This window comes from Falco punctatus, assembly GCF_963210335.1.
Source record: "Falco punctatus genome assembly, chromosome: 6".
Classification (NCBI taxonomy): domain Eukaryota; kingdom Metazoa; phylum Chordata; class Aves; order Falconiformes; family Falconidae; genus Falco; species Falco punctatus.
In genome coordinates this window covers 69,138,601-69,161,269 of record NC_137585.1, presented here as the reverse complement: position 1 = coordinate 69,161,269, position 22,669 = coordinate 69,138,601, and the positions used below count along the sequence as shown (strand labels likewise).

General features: G+C 46.7%; 1 protein-coding gene across 10 annotated transcripts in view; it reads left to right on the top strand.

The window, feature by feature from the left end:
- Positions 1 to 22,669, top strand: part of FRMD4A (FERM domain containing 4A) — a 386,124-nt gene that overhangs the window by 324,312 nt on the left and 39,143 nt on the right. For all 10 annotated transcript variants that reach the window (XM_080391697.1, XM_080391696.1, XM_080391695.1 and 7 more), the window contains 4 exons: positions 301 to 366; positions 584 to 641; positions 2,441 to 2,527; positions 18,439 to 18,515. In XM_080391697.1, coding sequence (XP_080247823.1) covers positions 301 to 366; positions 584 to 641; positions 2,441 to 2,527; positions 18,439 to 18,515 — 288 coding nt within the window. The remainder of the gene's footprint in view (positions 1 to 300; positions 367 to 583; positions 642 to 2,440; positions 2,528 to 18,438; positions 18,516 to 22,669) is intronic.

Sequence of the window (22,669 nt, the reverse complement as noted above, 5' to 3'; positions counted from 1 at the left end):
TAGATAAGAAAGGTAATGCAAAGAGGCAAAAGTCTGTATAAAGAGATACCATGTTTGTGAGTAAAAGAAGTTTTTTTCAGAAAACCAACTTTTAGAAAGCCATTTTTATTCTCAGTCTGTGGATCCCCTTTTTTTACCCTGGGCTCCATCAAATCCCTTCATCTAACATGTTTGCTTGGCATATTTTGATTCCCTCAGTAGTTGTGCTAACAGAAGTACCTCTTCACCTTTTGGCAAGATTTTTAGTCATTTAGTCAAGATACTGCCATTTTATAAAGCATCTAATTTCTTCCTTTCCAGTGAGGATCGAGTCATTGAACATTACAAGAAACTAAATGGTCAGACAAGAGGTCAAGCAATTGTGAAGTAAGTGAAATAAGAGTGATTTTTTGTGACCTTTTTTTACCGGAAAATATTTATACTGGACTGTTAAATACAGTATGTAACTATGCCTCCCATCTCATCTAATGCTTTATTTTGAAGTATTTATGTCCTTATTTATTTATTTATTTATTAATGCAGTTTTTTGAGATCATTCTGTCAGCTTCTCAGACATGTTATTCTTTTATGTGTTCTTTTGCAGTTACATGAGCATTGTAGAATCCCTCCCAACATATGGAGTGCATTATTATGCAGTAAAGGTACGTGCAACAAAAAAGGGACATTTATTGAATTAAACTGTTGTTGGAGAGGGAACGAGAGCGACACAAGTAACCATCCTGCTTTCAGAATACAATACACTACTACTAAAGTCTTTTTTCACTTCCTGTGGTAGGATAAACATTTCAACTGTGTAGTGAATGTTTGGTAAAGACAGGTCCAAAGAGGAAAATTGTGTTCTTGGAGATAAAACTCTTGCAGTCCTATTGTGCTGGAGGTGTTCAGCATAAAAGCAGCAGCAAGCTCTGGTGATGCCAGTGAACCTGCACCAAAGGGACAAGCCAGCCACATTGCTGGCAGACTCGATGTCTCACTACTTTTTGTAGTTCCAGGAGGTCAGACTTTTCCCAGCCGGCAGATCCATAAGCAGCTAACTAGGGCCAGGCATGACCTGCAGACTGCAGCTCCCTTCACTTGAGATATAAGTAGGTTGACACAGCTACAATACATATTTTTAATGCCAAATCATTGTCCCACACTCTAGAGATAACACATTCCATTCCTCAAACAGCTCTTTGCTTCTACCCATGTGGTTTTCATGCAGGTATTCACAAAATCCCTCATTTCTTTTGTCTAATGATTTATCACCAAATCTTCCAGTCTCATATTATTATTACTTCCCTGCCTGACCAGCTCTGTAAGATTGTTATTTTTTTTAAGTAGAGAGATCAATAAACATATAAATAAAGCTAGATCCACACTCCCTGGAGCATAGGCTCTCATTTATCACCCCTGAAGTTTTGATGCATTTCATCATTATCTCTCTGCAGAGATCCTATGGTTTTTAATATATCTGTAATGCCTTGCACACATGGGGTACTATAAAAGCACAGATATCTGACAGTATCTGTCTCAGGGAGATGCGTTTCTAGTCTATTCCTGCTAATGTGTTACAGCATTTTGCAAAAAACATTAGCCTCTTCTTTTACCAGAGAGCAGGATCCCTCCAGCACCCTTTGCATCCAAACCTCTTGGACTGTTTTACAAGGAAGATCTAATGGATCGGGCTGGGTGTTCACACCTGCAAACACTTGAGAGTTATGCCAGTGAATTCCCCATGATCAATAAGTACCAGTGAGCAGCAATGAGGCAGCAAATATCGCACATAATAGGTTTTGCTTCTACCTGATGTGGGGGTTTTGGTTTTGTTGCATTTTACCCTGCCATCCTCTATCACATTAACAGAACAAATGTAATTTCATTGAGGACTCCAGTTCAGTAAATTGCAGAGAGGCTGGTATCAGATATCAGCCATTACTCCATAAGGCCATTTTATTGCACACTCAGACACAAAGCAGTTGGGTCCGAGCCTGTCAGACCTTATCACTTGGTAGCTCTCAGATCACATTACTGCTGCATTTTCAAGATTAATGCTAAAATCCCTCCACATAATTCAAGTCAGCTGGGTGATTCACTCTCCTTCCTCTCCAGACTGAGTGTTCAGACTGAATAATTTACAGGGAAGAGAAAGAGGATGCACCACTGACTGCACAAGGGACCCATGTCAAACCTCCTCACCTCCCCTGGCCACATTTTGAGTAACTTGATCATATGTGATGCATTTTAAATGGTTTTATGTGTCATGGCCAAAAATGAAACAGATCTCTCCTAAACACCATGGCACTTTGTGATGAGGAAATTCAGCAGGGGTAAATTTAACTACACCCATGACATTCAAAGATTCTGCTTAGAAACAAATCTTCACCTTAAATAACAACCTAGGAAATCTCCAGCATTTCCCCATTCCATTCAATATAACTCCCTCTGTTTTCTCTTCCAGGACAAGCAGGGAATTCCTTGGTGGTTAGGACTTAGCTACAAGGGGATTTTTCAATATGACTACCATGACAAAGTGAAGCCAAGAAAAGTAAGTGTTTACTTCTCTGTCAAGGTCTGGGCTTGCCACGCATGTGATAGCTCAGTTTGAGGGTGTGATGTATGCCAAATGCTGTCATTGATTCACATGATTTTGAAGGATGTTAATTTTCTCCCAAAGTTGTCTGAATGTCTGCAAAGAATTAGCAGGCAAAAGTAGCTCTTAATTTATTAAATGTCTTGGTATGGAGGGGGCAGGTGGGGGGGGGCAGCAAATAACGCTTAATCTTGCAACTTATGCTTCTTTTGTGTGTGGTTCATAAGAGATAAATGGGAACTGAAAAACTGATCGTCTCAGGTGCTGGAGGCCTTCCATCCACTGGCTATGGTGGTACTGAGGGTGTTCAGCCAGCCCCTGATAGCATATTGTCAAGCCATAAGTGATCTGAAAGAGAGAGTGGAGAAGAGACAGGAAATCTCCCATTTATTACATTACATTTATTACAAATTTCATAGTTTTCCCAGACGCAGCATTACTTTTGATAAGCAACAATTTTACTAACTGAAGAGTTAAATGCCCAGCTAGCAGTGAAAGAGAACTGTCATCATATGCCTAAAAAAAAAGCATTAAAAAGTTTGTTCCCATTGTCTGATTTGTTTAGGAACTTTACTCTGAAACAGTTCACAAATCAGACATGGCATGCATCGATCTGATCACAAAACTAGAGCTTGGTCAGTGATAACTAGCCATTCTGGTCTCTTTATTACTATTTCTAGTGAACCTTTCAGTGCACCTGAAAATTGGGATTTGTCTCAGTCCTTCCAAATTGTCTTTGAGAAATCCAGCTACAGAATGTCCTGTTCCTTTGGGAGGAGGAAGGTTTTGATCCCCTGAGCTCATCCTACTAGGCGGACCCATGTGTTCTGATTTTCCTACCTAGGATGCCATCTAATAGAAAAAAGCTCATCTCTGAGCACATGCCCTGCAGGTGGGCATGCACGGTCTGTTAGCAACAGTGTTTGTTGTACTGCAAACCCATGGAGACATCAGGAGGCAAGGTTTCAGGCTTGTTTGCAGACTGCAGAACTGGATGATTTGGAGCAACTAGGCAGTTCTTCCATGGATGCAAATGCTTCCGTGCTGAATTAATGTACTGCATTTCTCTTTGCACTGTCACTGTGCCAAGGTCCCCCCTCCCTTTCTTTCACTTCCTCTGAACACATTCAAGTTGGACACTGCCTGGTGCTCACAGATAGCATCTTCTATTAAAATAAACTAGAATCAAGGTTTTGGTAGAAAACAGAACTGCTTAAGGAGGCAGCAGGAGACAATAGGTGCACTGATTGGCCTTTTATTTATCAAAGGCTATTAATGAGGCTTTTTATTCATGGAAGGAAAGGATGAGGGGAGTAAGGAGGTCTTCCCAGAGCATCTGTGCTCTAAAAGACACATCTGTTTGGGATCAATCATTACCTGCAGGGCAAGCCATACTCACACGTGACAATGCCTAGGCTTTATTAAAACATGCCTAGACTAGGTGTTTGCACCCACATATCTCCATTAGTGCCAACCTCCCAGGGAAGACATGTCCTTAAAAAATGCCTTCCAAAGTCAGTCTTAGCAATAGAAACATTTACTGGGAGGAAACTAATGCTCTGCCATGACAGGACTCAGCCATTCACAAGCTATAGCAATTGTTATCAACCCTGATGGGATGAGAGGGTTGGTGGAGAGCATCGGAAGAAAGAAAAAAAGAGGTCAGCTACTCTGACTGCATGAGAGGAGACAGACATTTCCATGGAAGGGTCAAGCCTTCTTTCTCAGCTTCCCTACTTTGCTTCTCAGCTGCTCAAGGTGATCTGGTCTGTAGCACTGGTTTTAGAGCTTGATAACATCTTGGCCAGCTTCTCTGTGTCCCCAATAACCTACTTCTAACTCTCACATTGCTCCTCAAATCAGGGGCTGTAAGTATCTCCTACCTTTTTTCTGCAAGTGTAACCCTAAAAAATAGGGTGCCAGTTTTCTCTTTATTGGGATTTTTTCTTTTTTTTGTCTCAGCAAATTATCCAGGAGACCCAAAACAATGGTACTGCCTTATGAATAAACCACAGAGAACTTCTGTGGCTTATCAGAAGTGGTCATAAATATGGGAGGGAAGGTTGGTTGGGAAGGGAAAGCAGGAATTTCTGGCTAGAATTTGTCCATTGCCATAATCCAGAGACCACGGCAGTGAAAAACCAGCCTAGATGAGCAGTTCTATTTGGAATAGCTGTCTGTTGGCAGGGCTATTCCAAAATGCACAGCCTAGATCAGGGACAGGAGTTGCACAGAGTGGCTGGGGCTTCATTAGTTCCCCACGGAGTGCTTTTACCCTCTGTAGAGCAAATAAAAAGACTTCTTACCCTACACAGGTGGTAACCCCCCCCTGGCGAGAGCAGCTCAACTGCCTCAGCAAGGTGCAATGTTTAATCCTCTGCTAATTAGATTGTAAAATTGCACTTCATACCACTAGTATCTGAAAGCTTACAGTAGTATCTGATTCATTTCACTATACCAGCATGGGCTGGATCAAGTCTTTGCTGTGCAAAGGGGAGGGGTAAACCTTAGTGAACTTTCTGCAAGGTAAAATTAGGGGGCGAGGAGGAAAGAGATTATGTCTTTTCCTATCTTTATTATTTTGTTCTTGCACATTGCCTGTGCCAGAAACAAATTGAAAAATTACAATGGAAAAATAAATCTCCCTGGAAGAAACATAAGCAGAAAATTGTAGCAAGAAAGCAGCTGAAACCAAGACATTTATATTAAATGCATATAAAAACCTTGCTCATCTTATAGGAGAGATTGTAATGTTTTCCTATATGTCATCCTAGATAGATTTCCATGCTTATTGTGTTTGCAAGTAAAACTGTAACCTACACTAAGCAGCTGAGCCTATCTCAGGCGATCCCATTAGCAGTCAGTCAAAACCACATTTTTATTAAATTGCTGGAGTAAATCAGCCATGTGTCTCTAGAAAACTAACTAGGTTTGTCAGCAAGTTGGATGAATCCAGAGAGGAGAATTGAGGCTGACACAGGGCCAGAACCTGATCTTGCTTGCACTATTCTCACTCAGGCATAAGTCCTCCAGACCTCCAGCATTACTGGGGATGCAGCTGAGATGGGTATCTGGCACCTACTCTGAGGTGGTTCAGATGGGAATGCAGGGCTATTAAACTGGAATGCAGCTTGCACTGGGTTGCAGAGACTAACTCGACTCTGTGCTCCTATTTTTATGTTCCCTCCTGCCTATGCTTGAATTCTGTGGAAGCCCTGAAGCTCCCCAAAGCCATCACTGAGGCTTATCGTTCTCCCTTCTGTTTTTCTGCTGTATGTTCAGGGGCTAGCTCACAGACTCAGCAAGCCCTGCCAAAGGCTTCTTCTTGAATGTTGCCTATTTGAACCCAGATTTGGTCCATATTGGTTATGGTCTGGTTCATTCTTAAGTATTAAATAAATCCAAAAGTTCTGGTATACTTCACAAAATCCATCACTGCAGCTGAACAAGAAGAAGGAAGTACCAAGTGTAGGAAGATGGCTGCTGTCCTGCTAAACATATCCTGAGGCACTCTGGAAGTTTAGTAGCAGCTTGCAGAATGAGTGTCATTTGTGTAGCAGTAGCACACAGCATCCAGGATGGGCAGAATCCATCTCCCTCTATGTCAGACTTAGCTCCCTGTGGAGAGAAAAGGTCCTTCAAGGCTCAGTGTGACTTGAAAAAACACAACAAAAAGGAGTCTTTGTCCTGCTGGGCTGTGCTCATCTTGGGTCAGCACCACCCAATATTCATGATAAAACAAGGCAAGCTCTTTGGAATCAGGTCTTCAGAGAGTGTGCGCCAGCACCATTCTCCCACAAGCCCCTGAGGCTTTAGTGACCAAAACCATCGTTTTCAAAGAAGGGTAATTAGGGGGTTTTTTGCTTACATTGCAGAGCAATTGGAAAGAAAGAGCAAGGCACTGCAGCCCCCTGTGTGACTATGTTGTCTGTGAGTGGTGTTTGTCCATTTTAACCAGCAGGTAGGGAGGTAACTCCACTCCATCCCAAGAGACCTGTACCTGAAGTAGAAGTGGCATAGCCAGGAGCTGTGAGACCTGCATGCTCAAGCAGTTGTAGTAGCATTAAGCATACCTCTGTTGTTCTACTGAGATATTCCCACCGATTTAAGAGCCCAAAGGCATCTTTAGGGCACACAGCTTAACAGTCAGTAAACAATTAACTCCAAGCTGAAGAGTGAATGATTAACAGTCAACCAAAGAACTTCCATATGGCAAATAAATAGACAGAGAAATTGTTTAACTTATCACTAAAAATAGCAGGACATTAAAGGAGAGTCTGGTAGTGTTTGGTTGCTTTGCAAGAAATACCTCTGTGTAGTGTTATCCCATTTTCTTGTACAGAAGTCTAGTGGCAATGAAACTTAAAGTGAGCCTTTTTTCACAGACTCAAATATTACCAGTGTTTACTTTCTCTGGTTGACTGTAGAGAACACAAAGGGAATAAAGACTTTTGGAAATAAGATAAAATGTGAGGCATCCCAAAATTTGGCTGTGAATGTAGCTTGACAAAGACTTTTCTTGTGACAGTCAAACATCAGTTTCTGCCATTTCTTCCTAGTGTTATGTTTTTTCTGAGAGGAAATGAAGCATGCTATAAAAATACTCTGTCCATTGCCATAAGGTCTCCACAAAGCCCTATGGATTCTCACTACAAAGGAATTCAATTTGTAGTATCATTGTGAATCCAAAGCAACGGTAACAGATTGACTTCTCATTCAAATGTGCAAAAACAAAAGAGTTGGACCCATCCGACTAAACAATACAAAGCACATGTAAAATCAGTAGCTTTAAGTGTGTGATCGGAGAGAAATCACCTGCTTGTCGAAAGCGTGAGCAAAGTAATCAGCACATTAATTGTGTCCAGAAAGTAAAAGATTGCTGTGTGATGTCACTCGGTCTTTTCCAAACAACAAGAGATGGAGTGAACTTCCCCCATTCCAGAGGCAAAATGAGATATTTACACAGGAGGAGCGACGACAGCCTAATTAAGAGCTGCTTTATTGCAGAACAAATAGAGATCTTCTCTGCTTTAGGGCATAATGAAGCATTGTGGAGTCAGTAATTGCATTGATGGAGTGGTTAAACTTGTGCTTCCTGTGGTGAAGGAATGACAGACCAGTAACTTAAAAAAACATAAAGTAGGGATTGATGTGAAATGTATAGAAATGAATGAATGATGGGGAGGAGAAAGCTGACAAATGGGTCTCTATCCTGACTGATCACAGAACATCGTGACAGTCAAAAAGGTGAAAGAAACATGACATTCAAATCAGTTACAGGGAGCCCAATTCACTTCCATAACTCCTTGCCACATGATACAATAGAGGTCAAGGGCTTAGAAGAGTTGAAGATAAGACTAAAAGTGTGACCTCCATCCAGTTTTAACATTGATTTGGTTGTTTCAAGCAGGATTTTAGGAGGGGTTATAAACCCTCATATCCAAGGAGGGTGTTTGATTTGGCAGCAAGTTGTTTTCTGTTGGTAGAGGTATGGATCATGTGCAATGCTCCTCTCACTGGCATGCCACTGAGCCAGAGGGTATATTCAGAAAGGGCTGGCCTTTCTCTGGACCAGGGGTCCTCAAACTTTTTAAACAGGGGGCTGGCGCGCAGATTAAGTGGCAGGAAGTCATCTGTGGCTGCTTGGTCTCCCCCCCAACCCCCGGCGTGGGGGGTGGGGGTGGGTGGGGTGGGGGAGTGGGTTCTGTAAATACGGGGGGCTGGACTGAGGACCCTGGGGGGCTGTATCCAGCCCGCGGGCCATAGTTTGAGGACCCCTGCTCTAGAGCATCCAGAATCAAGTGGGGTCAGAGACAATGTATTGGACTTGTGTCTAATTGGGGTCTTCTTGGAACAGTATCATTTCCTAAGACCTTTGCAAACACCTTCACATTGCAGACAGGGAAGAATTTACAAATGATACAACAGGAGCAGAAAACATTTCCAGGAAATACTGGTTTAAAAGCTAGTGGAGTCTCAGTAGCATTGCTGTAATAAATTATTCACTGTGATTAGCTGCCTGTTAAGGACTACCTGCTGACTCTTTCTGCTGAGCGCTTTTATTTCTCTTCCCATTGCTGATCCTTCATGCTTTTTGGATTATGGACTTGGCTGTAAACTGAACCAGTCTTCAGGTCACGGCAGGTTGAACTCATTTTATAATGCAGTAATTCAGTCTTGGATTAGTATCTGGAAATGCAGAGCACTGGAGGAGGGAGACATATACAAAGCAAGGTTCCTTACCATGCTGTTTCTTCTCATGGAAAGAGGTTGCTTACCCAGTCTCCTTCCATATCAGTAACAGACCTGTGGCTGTTGAAGAGCAGTCATAGTTTAAGACCTGCTGAAATGTCTTATTCCATCCCTGTTACACAGGAGACCATGGTCTCACTTGCACCTTTTTTGCTGCTGCTTGTCCTTGGTTTGGGGTGCCTACCATCCAGCACCAGGCTGTTCCCCTTTCAGCACCCACTACTCCATGCTTTAACCACTGCACTCCACTATGCTAAAAAGCTTTCAAGCACACTGGGAGATTAATAAATCAGATCAGAGCACATTGGGCTGGAAAGCAGGATTTTGTCCCTGACACTCAGGATTTCCACAGGATTTGGCCAGACATGCCACTGGGCTGTGATTCAGTGACCATTTCTTTTGGCAGCAGTGTCAGATGAAGTGGCCTTCACCACCCTCCTCTCCCATGGCAATCCTACCACTGCTTCTTATTTCCTCCCCTGGGCCCCTTTCTCAGTCACGCTGGTATAACTGTGCAGCTGGGAAGGAAACTGCTCCAGAGAAGGGATCAGAGCTCAGCATAACCCAGCCAAAAAAAGTGGTCACTTTTACCCTCAACCAGTTCCCAATCCCTTTCACCATCTGGCTCATGGTCAGTATCACACAGCACAGCTTTAGGAGCTGGGTATGGGTGCAAGCTGCGTAAATCACAGCACTCAGAGAAAGAAACTGCCATTAACCTGCACAATAACTTTGTGGTGCAAGACAAAGGCTCCATAGCTCGCAACAAGTCGAAAGGAGTTTGGCTGCATGGAATTTGCCATGGCTGAACCAGGATGAATTAACAGTTAGGTATAGGTCATTATCACCACTTTTTCTCTTTCTCATATAAGCTGGTAAAAGTTTACTTCAGTGTCTTTCCCAAACAGAAGGCTAAGTGCATTGTCTAGGTAAAGCAACTTTTAAAAATCGTAGGATAGTCAAGTCAACTGACCAACAAGTCAGTTACCATTATCTAGGTAAATAAGTAGCTTGATCAACTATAATGCTTGTAAACACTAATATGTAGTCTAAGGCACTGCTCTTTTATAAGGAAACCTTCACTATTTTGGTGGTTTAGTGTATGTGTACAATGGTGATACCATCAGGCATATAGTCCCCTGAGTTTTCTGCAAGAATTTACATACACAAAGACCACGTCATGACATCCTATTGGTCTGGTCCAGCCAAGCCAAGCCCATGGCTACCATTAAATAGAGGAGTAGTCCCATCAAAGTAAAACTCCCGTGTTCTAAGTGCTTTGTCATATTCAGGTCTTAAAGGGTAATTCTCTATAAAAGCAGCAGCCAAGTCTTAAATGATTCTGCAGCACACAGCAGGAACTTAAACAAGATGCAAAGACAAATCACTCTGACAGCACAAAGTGAAACAAATTGGACCTCAGCGCCCTGGAGTTAGGGTGGAGATCTGGAGCGAGACTGAAACCTCCTTGAGCACTTATGCTTGGCTCTGAAGTGGTAGCAGGCTCCCTGCATGCCCCACCCCTCTCAAATGCTGTCTCTTAGCTCACCAGGACTCACTACTCCAAAGGTCTGGGCATTTTTACAACCAGATGAAGCCAGGCAGGAGCCCAGTTAGTCAGTGGCAATGAACGTGAGACATCTTTAGGTCAGTGGCCTGGGCAGGAGACTCAGAATGTCAGGCACTGCAGCCAATTACCATGTACATGGGGTAGCAGCTGCTGTGGCACCCCGTATGCAGACACCCTGCATCACAGGAGTATTTTCAGTCATACAACCTGATACTTATGTGCATCACCATAGCCTTGTGGGACAGAGATGGTGGTTTGGGTATTTTGCTTCCAAGATAGATGTACTTCAGTCATGCCGCTAGAGAAGACAAAAGGACCCTTAGGAAAAAAAGTAGCAGGAATGGTTTGTGGGCAGCATAAATCATTCTAGGGTGCCACAGCTGATTCATATGCTATAGGCTGGGCATCCTCTATGTAATACATAGGATATTATGTCAGAAAGGAGAGATCTTCAATGCAGAAAGATCTAGTCACTTTGATTTGCTTGCAGAGGATAAAAGGGGGGAAAAAGCCTTAACAGAATCAGGAAATAAAGTTCTCTGTAGACCTATGAATTTAGACACACCCAGCATGGTGAAAGCAATACAATATCTAACAGCATCTACCAGATACATACATATATATATATGTGTGTGGCAAAGGTGGATTTGGTTGGCTATAAAGTCGAAGTCTGATCTTCCAGGGTATATACATTTATAGACACAAATATCAAGTTACATTATGTAGACAAATAATGCTTTGTCCAAATAGCAGTTCTTCCCTCTGTGATCTGATGCTTTGCTGCCTCACTGAGCCAATAAACCAGTTTGAAATTTAATAGGGAATTGTCTCTCCATAATGGAAATGAATGCAGTGGTGATTATATAGATCTAGATGCAATTTCTGTTTGGTCAAGCCAGAAACGTTTGTTGGGGTGGTGTGGTCCCGTGAGAACAGCACACAGCAGAAAGTATCTCAAATTGGACCAGAAATTGTCTGTTTGGCAAAAAAAGAGTCCTGAAGCCTGAGGGGAAGATGTAATTAGATAGTGAGCTGGGATTGCTGACAGACCACTGAAAGTCCCGCTTAGCCAAGCCACTCTCTCATTCCATGGGGGAAGGGAGGACAGCAAGCCTCTGGGAAGATCATTGGTGGAGCTGTTTCCCACATCAAATCACACAGGAAACCTTTTATTTTTTCGTTTGGGGAAGTGAAAGAAAAAAACCCAACCCCAAACTAATAGAAATACAGGAATGAATGGAAGTGTGGCAGGATGGAGTGCTAAGTTGTGGTGCAGCAGCATCCCCATTTCATGGCCTGGGGGCACCCGCAGCAGTGGGTCACACTAATTCACAGGTGACAGCCCATGGAAATCTCTTGGTAAATCTGCCCCTGAAACAAGAGCCCATTTGTTTGAGCTAAGATGGTGCTGTTCTGCCTGGACCAAATCCTTCCTCATTCGCTCTAACTAGTTTGACAGAGGTATGATTGATGGGAGCAGGGTTGGCTTGAGGCAGAACACAAATCCATGCCCGGAAACCATGGCCCCACTGAAATCACTGGGACAAAACTGCCATTGACTTCACTGGAGCTGTGATTTCCATGGAGTTTAAGGCCAAAAAGGGACTGCTCACAACCTCCACCCTGACCTCCTGCATAACTCAGACCCTAGAATTTTGCTTGCTGGTTTGTTCAGTCGAAGGAATTGCATTTCCAAGGAGGAATTTTTTTGTTATGTTTGTTTTGTCTTTCAACTGCAAAACAAAAGACTTGGGAGTTTGTAGCTGCACTCATGCAAGCTATATGAAAATACCATCATTGTTTAGTTCCATTGTTTAGTACCAGTTTTAGTATCGGGATGTCATCCAGGGTTGCCTCTTGCCCATAGTGTAGGCGAGGGAAGGGGTTGCATTTGGGCTGTTAGAAATGTGCCTCATTATTTCCCTGCCTGTCCTAGAAGCCTTTCAGAGTATCCAGTCTGGGTGGTAGTCCGTGTATTTGGAGGAATGATTGTTCCTTCTGCATAGTATGATTTAACAAGGCATTAATCATCTCAGAAGCTGCAAGACTTGAAGGACTGGGAGACGCCATATAGGTCAGTAAGTCTGACAACAGTTAGAATTGGTCATTTATTAAATGCTTAGAATCAAAGAAAAATACAGGTCAAAAAGGCCTCTGGAGGACTGCAGCTCAACCTCCTGCTCAAAGTAGTGCCAACTTCAGAGTTCGATCAGGCTACTCACAGCCCTAGTGTTTGACCACCCTCACTGTTTCAGTTTTGGGGTTTTATTTAACATATCTAGTCAGAATTTCCCTTGCTGCAACCCTGCAACTTGTGTCCATTGCCCCTTTTCTGGGCATCTCTGAGAAAAGTCTGTCTCCTTCTCCTTTGTAAATACCCTTTAGAATCACAGAATTATTTAGATTGGAAAAGACCTTTGAGACCATCAAATCCAACCATTACCCCAGCACTGCCAAACCCACCACTAGACTGTGTCCCTGAGCACTGCATCTATGCATTTCTTACACACCTCCAGGGATGGTAATTCCACCACCTCCCTGGGCAGTCTGTTCCAATGCTTAACAACCCTTTCAGTGAAGAAATTTTTCTTCATACTTGGTTTAAACCTCCCCTGGTGCAACTTGAGGCTGTTTCCTCTTGTCCTGTCGCTCGTTACCTGGGAGCAAGAGACCAACCCCCACTGCCTACAGCCCCTGCCAGGCAGCTGTAGAGAGTGATCAGGTGCCCCCTGAGCCTCCTCCTCTCCAGGAAGAATACCCCTAGTTCCCTCAGCTGCTCCTTATAGGACTCCAGACCCTTCCCCGTGTCCGTTGCCCTTCTCTGGACACACTCCAGCACCTCTGCATCCTTCTGGAAGTCACCAAAGAGAGCAGACATACAGCAGGTAGATCCTTTGTAGACTTCTGCAGATGGTTTGATTCTGAGCAGCCACCAAGCATGATATCTGAAACCCCTGAGAGCACGTGCATGGCTGAGTAGACCCATTCTGCCTCTGCCCTAACTCAGGTGCTTCAAGGGATGATATGCACACATAAAAGGGAAAGAAAATGAGACACCAGGTACTTGAGCATTAATATGTGATTCTTAATAGGCCCAATGCAAAACGGTTTACACTGCGTCCCCAGAAGATTGTCCAGTCACAGTGCACACTACCCAGTTCAGTGCCAAGTCCAGCTCTTCTGGGCCCAGCAGGCAGAAGACAGGATCAGGCACCCAGTACCTCAACCCCAGGATAAAGAAGCCTGAGAATTATTCCAAAAGATACTATTTGGGCATGTTTCTCTAGGTACCATAATCCAGAGGGCACTGGGCACCAGTCACCGGTGCTGCCCTTCAGCAGCCCTGTTTGTCCTGTCCCTGAGCAGCAGGGCAACACAGGAGCCAACAATAACCACAGTACTGCCAGGGGTTCCCAAATGTATGAGATGGTCCCTCCACTGGATACTCAGGCAAGGCTTCCCGACCACAAAGGGACAGAGCATGGCCCAGTGCCTAGCACAGATTAACTCAGCTCCTCACACCTCAGCGAAGTCCAGGTCACCCAGGACATGAGTGGCCAGAAACATTCCCCGATGTTTCATTCAGGAAATACCCTCCCTTCTTTATCAGGAGCCTCTGGCATTTTTCAAATGCTCTCACACTGACCCTACCTCCTGCTGCGTGCAAACTCCACAGCACCAGCCCCACGGTCAATCAAAATGGTAAAAACCTTCTTCAGACTCATGGCTGAAACGGATGCAGATCCCTGCGCCTCCCCTCCTCCAGGCTCAGCTTAATTAGGGAGCAGCCAGCAAACCACAAGTGTGCTCACAAAAGAAGCTTGCGTCTGAAGGGCTTTGACTGCAGCTCTTTGTAACTAGTCACAAACATCTGGTGCCTGGCAAGCTTGCCTGACTCTTGGAAAGGGTTTCCAATGAGAAAATTCCTGTAGCTTGCACCTGAATTCTCCACAGCGCACCGTGCAGCACTCGGATCCCTCCCTTGGCTCCTCTTCTAAGCTGCCAGCTTTGCAGAAAAGCCATTTCTGGCACTTTCTTCCCCACCATAGCCTCCCCACCCAAGCCAACACATTTTAAACAGTACACATGGTCCAACAGGGAACAATTATTCCCCTGAATAAGCAGGTTGATAAGCAGTTTTGCAAATTCAAGTGATAGTGTCGGTTCCAGTTTTATTGGCATGATAAAACAAAGCCCACGGTGGGGATGGTCCCCCTGGAGAAGGAGGGAAGAAGAAGGGTAATTCTTTTCTCCTTTTTTAGTAGCCCCTTTCCCTTTCACATGCACGTGTGAGCATGCAGCTGTGCTCAAGAGCTGATCTCTGGGAGCCTTCCTTAAGTATCTATTGAAGATTAAACGATCTCATGTGCAGCCTGTAATGATGGCCACTACCAAAAATTGTTCCCATCTGAAAGCTGCCCAGTGCTGCATGATCCAAACTGTGCTGCTGACCTCAGAAGAGATCCCAGCAGGCAAACCGCCACATCACAGGAACAGCCCACTGCAAGCACCACTAATTGTCCCCTTGTCTGCAAGCTCCAAGTGAAGGCAGCTACTAAAGGGCAGGGGAGCTGTGCTCTCAGTTTGTGCTACTGACTGAGTTTCTCCCAAGCCTCATTTCCAGCGTGTTTGGGGAGATGCTGTCCCAGTCCCCGTTGTGAGGTACCTTCTGTCTGGCAAAAGTCACTACGCTCCTAACAGAACTCCAGTAAAGCCAATACAGGTTGTCCCACCCACAAGGGCAGGCCTTGGATGCGGCCCTGCAAATAAGCCAAAGGCAATCATAAGCCAAATAACCCAAAACCATACCCAGCCTCAGTGCAGGAAGAGGTAAATCTGTCATGAACATGGATGCTTTGACCCAAACTAGCCCCAAAACCAGCAAGCATCTCTATTGTCACTGCATTTCCACAAGACTGTTGAAATTATGACCAGCTCCTGCTGTGCCTCATATTCCCTAGGGAAGGTTGCAAGCACCAATGTGGTAAAAGGATCTTGATGGGTAAAAATTATGCTTCCATTTAAGAAGACCAACTAATGGCACCTTGTGCATCTGTCACTGAATTAACAACATCAATTTGAAACTGTACATAAGCTGGACAACTGGTGAGGGAGACAGCTTGCTTACATTAGAAGTTCTGGCTGAAGAGAGACCTTAGGCTTTGTTTCTTCGAGGGGTTGTGATCAGCTAACAGGAAAGTGGATACTTTCTTGTGGGTATTCACATTCTTGCAGACCGGATTCTTTATGTATATGAAGGGTGAGACCTCTCAGATCAATGTGGGCAAAACGAGTGGGAGATTGCAGAATAATATTTGAGGAGCAAAGGGAGCTCAGTTACAGCAATGGTAAAATGCACGTGTATGTTCTGGAGAGTAGCACTATGGAAAAAAAGACACAAACCCAAGTTGTGGGGTCACTTTCACCCCCTCCTTCCCAAGAGTCTGGATTTGCCTCCTTCTGCACCCTGCCAAGAAAAACAAAGAGACTAAATATAAAAATGCAGCAATCTGGGGAGCTGCTCTGGTGCCCAAAGTGTAGGTGGCTAATGCCGTTTTAGGCCCCGCTGGGGATCAGAGACATCTGCCTGAGGCTGGCACCGGCCCCTCGGCAGGCTCCCTCCCTCCTGGGGCAGCAGCCGGGGGCCAGGCAGGGTACCCTGGGCCACGGAAAATGGCACTCAACGCCTACGTTTGGGCATCTGAACAGCTTCCCCAGAGCCCTGTGTGTTTGGACAGTTGGAGTTAATCATCGAAGGGAAATGGAGCTGCAGTTAATGAACTGAGTACTGTGACTTTGGGAGTAGAGGGTAAAATAGGAAAGGATCGGAGCGCAGGGGACAGTCTGGCAGGGTCCAAGGGAGGAGGATGGGGGGCAGAGCGTCTGAGGAGAGCAGCTGCCAGCAGCTCCGAAAAGGCTTTCAAATTCCTTCTGTGCCACACCGAAGTTTAGGCATAAATGACAACAGGGGACCCAGGGACAGAGGGATATTTTCTGAAGGGTGTGATCTGCTAGTTTTTTAGACTCTTATGTGTTCCACATGTCTGAGCGCTTCCCAAACATGTCCTCTGCACATGCCATGCGGCATGGCTCCATTATTCTCCCTGCCTTGTGGATGGGCATCTGGAAGCACAGAGGGTTGTTTTCAGCAGCCCACATGGCAGTCTCAGGCTTGACCTCAGTTGTTGTCAGTGGGAGTTTAGGCTCCAAACTTCCTTTTCATGCCTTTGAAGCTGGGTGCTTGCAGGGCAGACAGACCTCAGTTCAGACCTCAGCTCCTGGCTTAACCCTTTCACCCCATGTCTGTCCTTCCTCAGTGAGTAAAATAGTGGGTATTTCTGTGCTTCGTTTGGTGATTACAGCTTTTATGAAGTGATTAATTTTTCCAGTGGAGGAATAAAATAATCCTGTAAGGAAGGTACAGCCCAGCCCTTCAAGCATTCCATCCCTCCTGGACCCCTTCCTCTCCTACCCCTCTGCAATGCAGACAGCCCCAGAGTACAGGGCAGCTCAGGGCCCTCCTTGCCCCACCCTTCCTTCCAAACCCCCCATTATAAAAAGAAAAAAAGAGAAAATAAAAACTAAATAATAAAAAAATCTTGGTTGGAAACTTTTACAAACACAAGGATTTTCAATTTTGCTGCCCCTGAAATATTAGCACAGATAAAATTTTGGGTCCTTGCTGTGGCTTGTTTTAATTTCTAGATTTCACCTCCACCAGCAGCTTAATCAGTGCAAATCGAATTACTCCTCCTGTTTACATATCTCCAGAGCGCTGACACTGGCAAGCAGCTTATCTCGGCCTGTCAGGAGCCAGCGCCTTCCTTGGGGGTAGGACAGGAACTCTACAGAAGCTGCCTGTAGTAGGAGCAGGAGTGTAAATCAAAGAGAGCTCTGCTGGCTGTGCTCCCCAGCAGCGAGGTTACGCTCCTCAAGCCCTACTGCTTGCTAGGGGCAGCACGGGGAAGCCGAGTGGGAGATGCCCAGGGGGTGGAGGCTGCCTCCTCCCTGAGGATTAGCAGCCTGGCAGCCAGGGTTTGGATTTTGGCTGGCCCATTCGTGAAGAGGAGGCGGTGGTGGGCCTGTCGCCGGCTGTGATGGTGCCTTGGTTTGCAGAGCTGACGCAGTGTTTTGCAGTCACCGCATCCTTCATGCTGCTTCTGTGGTCACTGCTCCCTCCTGCCTACTTGAGGGTCACTTCACGGCAGAGGCGTGGGATACAGGGACCCCGGGAGCGCACTGCACTGCCCAGGAGCACGTACGCTCAGTGGGCAGGCAGAGACCCCCAGGGCTGGCCCGGGCTGGCTCAGGGGCGAGGGCACGCAGGGAGAGACCTGCACTTTACTCCCAGGACTGCTTCGTGCCTCAGTTTCCCCCCTCGGCGATGGTGTTGGCTGGCTGCGTGCTGCCAGCAGGGCAGCCTGGAAAACTGCGGCAGGAATTGACTTTCTTCCCGCCGGGAGCACGAGGGGGCCTCGGGCATCGCCCGCACGACTCCGCCAGCTGGCGTAGATAGGCTGCCTCCGCCCGGCTCACGCTTGTGCGAGCCTTGCCCTGGTTGTACAAGCAGAGCTGGGTACCCCACCTCAGTGGGGCGGGGGTCACCCCGGTGGGGGTCTCGCCTCCCCCGCCAGGCCACCTTCGTCCCTGCTGGGACCCGCGCCAGCGCACAGCCACGCTGCCAGCCCTCGAGGGGGGCAGCAGCCGCACCCCGGGTTTCCCGTGGCCTCGCCTGCGTTGCAGTCCTATTCCGCCCTGCAAAGCGATGCCGGCGCCCTCCCCCGCCTCCCCCCCCGGCCCCGAGGCCGCTGCAGGCAGCTGGGGAGGGCACCGCCCCCGGGGCTGCCCCGCGGCTCCTGGGCGGGGGGCGCGGGCGGGACGCGGGGCCGAGCCGAGCCGAGCCGGGCCGGGGCGGAGCGGAGCGGAGCGGAGCGAGCGGAGCGGGGCAGGGCAGCCCCGCCGCAGCGCCGGGAGGGAGCGGCGCGGCGGGCAGGGCTGGGTAGGGGCTTCGCGGAGGCGCCTCACCCCCTTCCTCTGCCCGCAGATCTTCCAATGGAGGCAGCTGGAGAACCTCTATTTCCGCGAGAAGAAGTTCTCGGTGGAGGTGCACGACCCGCGCAGGTGAGTGCCGAGCCGGGCTTTGCAGTGCCGAGCCGGGCTGAGCCGTGCCGAGCCGTACCGTACCGAGCCGTGCCTTGCAGTGCCGAGCCGGGCTGAGGCGCGCCGAGCCGTAGCGTAGCGAGCCGTGCCTTGCAGTGCCCAGCCGGGCTGAGCCGTACCGAGCCGGGCTTTGCAGTGCCGTGCCGAGCCGGGTCGTGGTGAGCCGCGCTAGCCCGGGGCTTGCTGCGCTTGGTATCTGGGGAAGCAAAAGGCAACGGGTACCAAGCCGGTGCCTGTTGCTTCCTTCCATCGGGACGCTTTGGGTTCGGGTGGCTGTTTGTGAGGATGTGCTTCCCCTCGGCTCTTAGCGGTATATTTTTTTTCCCCCTTCCCTCTGTTTTGGCACCTACTGACCCCCGGGGCTGTGCAGCTGCGGTGCCCCAGCTGCGGTGCCGGCAGACCCCGTGCGTGAGCCGGGGGTTGCCTTGTTCCCCTTTTGCTCTTGGAGCCTGAAGATGGGCGCCAGATTTTGTACTCACATGCTTCCTTGTAAATAAATATTCAATAGTGCAACTGAAAGGAATGGCACAGTACCAGAGGTTTACCGGCAGTCTGGATGAAAGCCCATCAGTCTCTTTGGCACAGGAGTCTTTTTTTTTTGTTTTGTTTTGTTTTGTTGCCTTCTTACTTCAGAAATCTAATGTGGGAGAGGGTGAGTTCAAGTGACTGTGCTGCACCTAGTCAATGCGTTCTGCAACCCTTGCTCGTTTGTGGTAGTGGATGGCTACTGCAGACAGTGACCAGCGTGTGTGTATTGCTCTGTAAATTGTTCTCACTAAAAGCAATGTCCCACTTTTCAAAGTGTGGATACAACTGATGAAAACCAACCCTTTTCCCAGAATGATTTTATGTGCTGCTGGTAGTAGTATGTTTTGCTGATCACCCAGCTGTGATCCTGTTTCACCTGTTTCCCATGCCTATCTGTGTACTAATATAAGTACTTTTATTAGGGGAATTTTGCATGCAGTTTCTGTGCTTATTCGCCCTGATATGAACAGTGTCACACTAATACAACGGTGCCTATTTCCATAGGTGCGTTTTGTTAAAGCAAAAACTGAGTCGAGCAGCATGTGTCATTGTGCAGCTCCAGGTCAATGGAGCCTTGAAGCATCTGCTTAGTATTAAGCATGTAAATAGTCGCATGAAATCTAGCAGAGCAAATTCCCAAAGTTGAGAATACACTGGGAGATCTTCCAACAGCAGGACCTGGGGGTGGTACATGCCTTCCTCCACCGAGCCTCTGGCAGCGGTCAAGGCGTCAGAAATGCATGCTCCAAGCAAACAGTAGCAAGAAGCCCCTAAACAGCCAGGCTGTCCGTTTCCTGGAAGCAGCAGTTGCAAGGAAAAAAAGGCAAATAGCTCTGGGACATTAAAATCATTATAATATTTGCAACTCAATGTTGTGCATGAAATGTGACCACACAGAGGAACCTCTTCTGTCTCATTTGTATTTAGATGATAGGAATTACTGACACAGAAGAGATTCTGGCTTTTTATTCCATTGCATTGTTTCTCTGAATCACTTGAATCAACACCAGGAGCACAAAACCCTGTCCCAGGTTGTCAGCCTGATAATTTCTCACTACAAGGGAATTAATTTGGTTGATTTTCTTATCCAGAGAGTACCGCCACCCAGGGCAAACTGGTACACTGGCTGTAAAGCAGCAAAGCACATTGTAGTGGCGTGGTGGGAATACAGCTTGGACTGTAGTCTGCCGGCCAAGTGGGATGGACTCCTGCGAGGAGTTGTTCTGCATGTGGAGGTGGAGGAGTAGCCAACACAGTGCTCTTTCCACATTCCTCTCTGCGTAGCCAAACCAGAGCCTGAGTCAGCAAACCACAGTCACAGCAAGCACGGCTCCATGGCTGTGGCCAGGGCTGGGCAGCACAATGTATGTTTTTAAGCCCTGCCTCTGCTCATGGCTTCCTGCCCTGAACAAGCCATTTAACCTCTTTTCATCATCGTTACTTATCCCATAAAGGAGGGAAATTATACTTTTTTGGGGGTATCAACAAGGTTAATTCCATAGCATGTGTAGCATCGTGAGAGGAAGTAATGGAAAGAACAGCCATGGGCTGTCTCCCACAGGTCCCCCAAAAACAGCTGTCCACAGCACTGATCAGCTAAGTCTGCAGACTTTCTAACAGGGTCTGCAGTTCTGATGGAAAATATGTACAGATCCCAAAAAGACAAGCAATTGGAAATCGCTGCTTTTAAGATGAGAAGATGAATGGCTTGCAGAGTATGTTTCTGAGAGTTCAAAACAAGTTACTGTGTTAGAACTGAATAGGATTGCACAAGAATTAAGGCTTTAGCCCATGTTGGAGTGCCTTAGTGCCTTAGAGCCTTATATGCCAACATGCTGCAGCAGTTTGCGTCCCTTTAACCAACACAAAGCATCCAGAGTTAGATCCCCTCTCCAGCCTCAACTTCAAGAGCACCTCCCAGCATAGCCTTCATTCCCTATCCAGTGACAGAGATGAGGCAGCCCAGCACCCATCTTCATTAGGACCATCAGACCCTGTCCTATTGCATCCATGGAGAGTTTTCTCACAAGAGCAATACTCATAATGGGACAAGGTCTTCTGCTCCAGTCATGTGGAAAGGACTCAGCACAGGGTGACGCTGAAATATGAGATTCCCCACTTCTCTCAGACCTTGTTGGCTGTAGCTGTTTTCTCAGAGAAGTCAAACTCCAGTTTGTAGCTTCACAATTTGGCTTAAACATGTTTTGCAGCACTGAAAAGGCCCTGACTCAAGAGTGGTCAGCCCTCTCACAGGCTGCACCTGGACAGCAGTTCCCATTTTGCTGCAGAATTTTTCATTTCTTTCATTCTTGGCTCTGTCACAACTTTCTTTGATCATGTGCCTCCCCGCCTCACGTTCACCTCCAATTTTGGACAGGACAGCAGCCCACAGGCACCAGAGGAAGAGTGGCCAGTGCAGGTGCAGGAGGGGAACCTCTGCCTTAGCAGCCTTGAGGACTTCTGAGTGCTGCTAAAAAGAGTCCACTACCCCTTGCACTCCACAGTAGAGCTCCCAGGCTGTCCTGCAGTGTCACCTTCACATCTACATCGCACAGAGTGCCTGCTGGCTACAGACTGCGACAACCCCTCCGTAGCACACCCTGCTCCCCAGGCTGTCTCTTGCAGTGGCCCTTCTTCACCATCCGTCTTCCTATGTGAAAGGCTATATTTTTTAATATATATAAATATATATAACATATATAAAAATATATGTATGTATATATATATATATAAAGCATCATATTTCTGAGCTAGCCTCTGTACTCATGCTCACATTCATTTCATAGTCCTCCACCACAAGACTTTTTTTAACAGCCTAGAGAGGACCTCATTTCTTTGGGGCTCTGTAGATGCATGGCTTGGTTTACTGCAGCCCGTGCTACATCCCTGCAGCGGGAGGAGTTCTGCAGACCAGGACTGTGTGAGCCTGTGGGTGCTGGTGTCAGGGGCTCTGCTGGTGGAGGCAGAGTTGAGGGGTGGGGTGGAATAATCAAGCGGTTTTGTACAGCTGTGAAAGCACAGGGAAACCTAACCTGTATTTTTTGCTAATATTTGAGGACAGTTGGGAGTCCCAGAGAGGAAACATTTAGCTCTTATTTTTCCTGGTTTTATATTCACTCAGCTAATCACCCAGTCACATACATCTCTCCAGGGCACTAGGCAGCCCTCTCTGAACCTCACAACTCCACTTTTTCATACCACATGGCAAGTCCTGCTATATCTGTATACATGTGGGGAATTCAAGGTACCTGAACAGTTTATCCCATATTCCCTAAAGCAGCCATTGTTCCTAAGGATCTTTAGTTGCCATCTGGGTCCTAATACGTAAGAACCACTGTCCAAAGCCAGAGGTAGTACAGGGTGTGAGGACTTGACCTCAGGTGTCTCAACATATGATGAGACGCAGAGGATTCACACATGCTTTGGCATTGTTGACTCCCCTGGAACACATAGCAGGTCAGCATCAGCTCAGCCAAGCCCAAGAATACAGTCTGAACTGGACAAACTGGATGATCTTTACGGTTAGTCCTCTAGAGCTTGCTAACTTGAGGAGTTATTTAAAGTACATGCTCTCCTGACTTCATTAG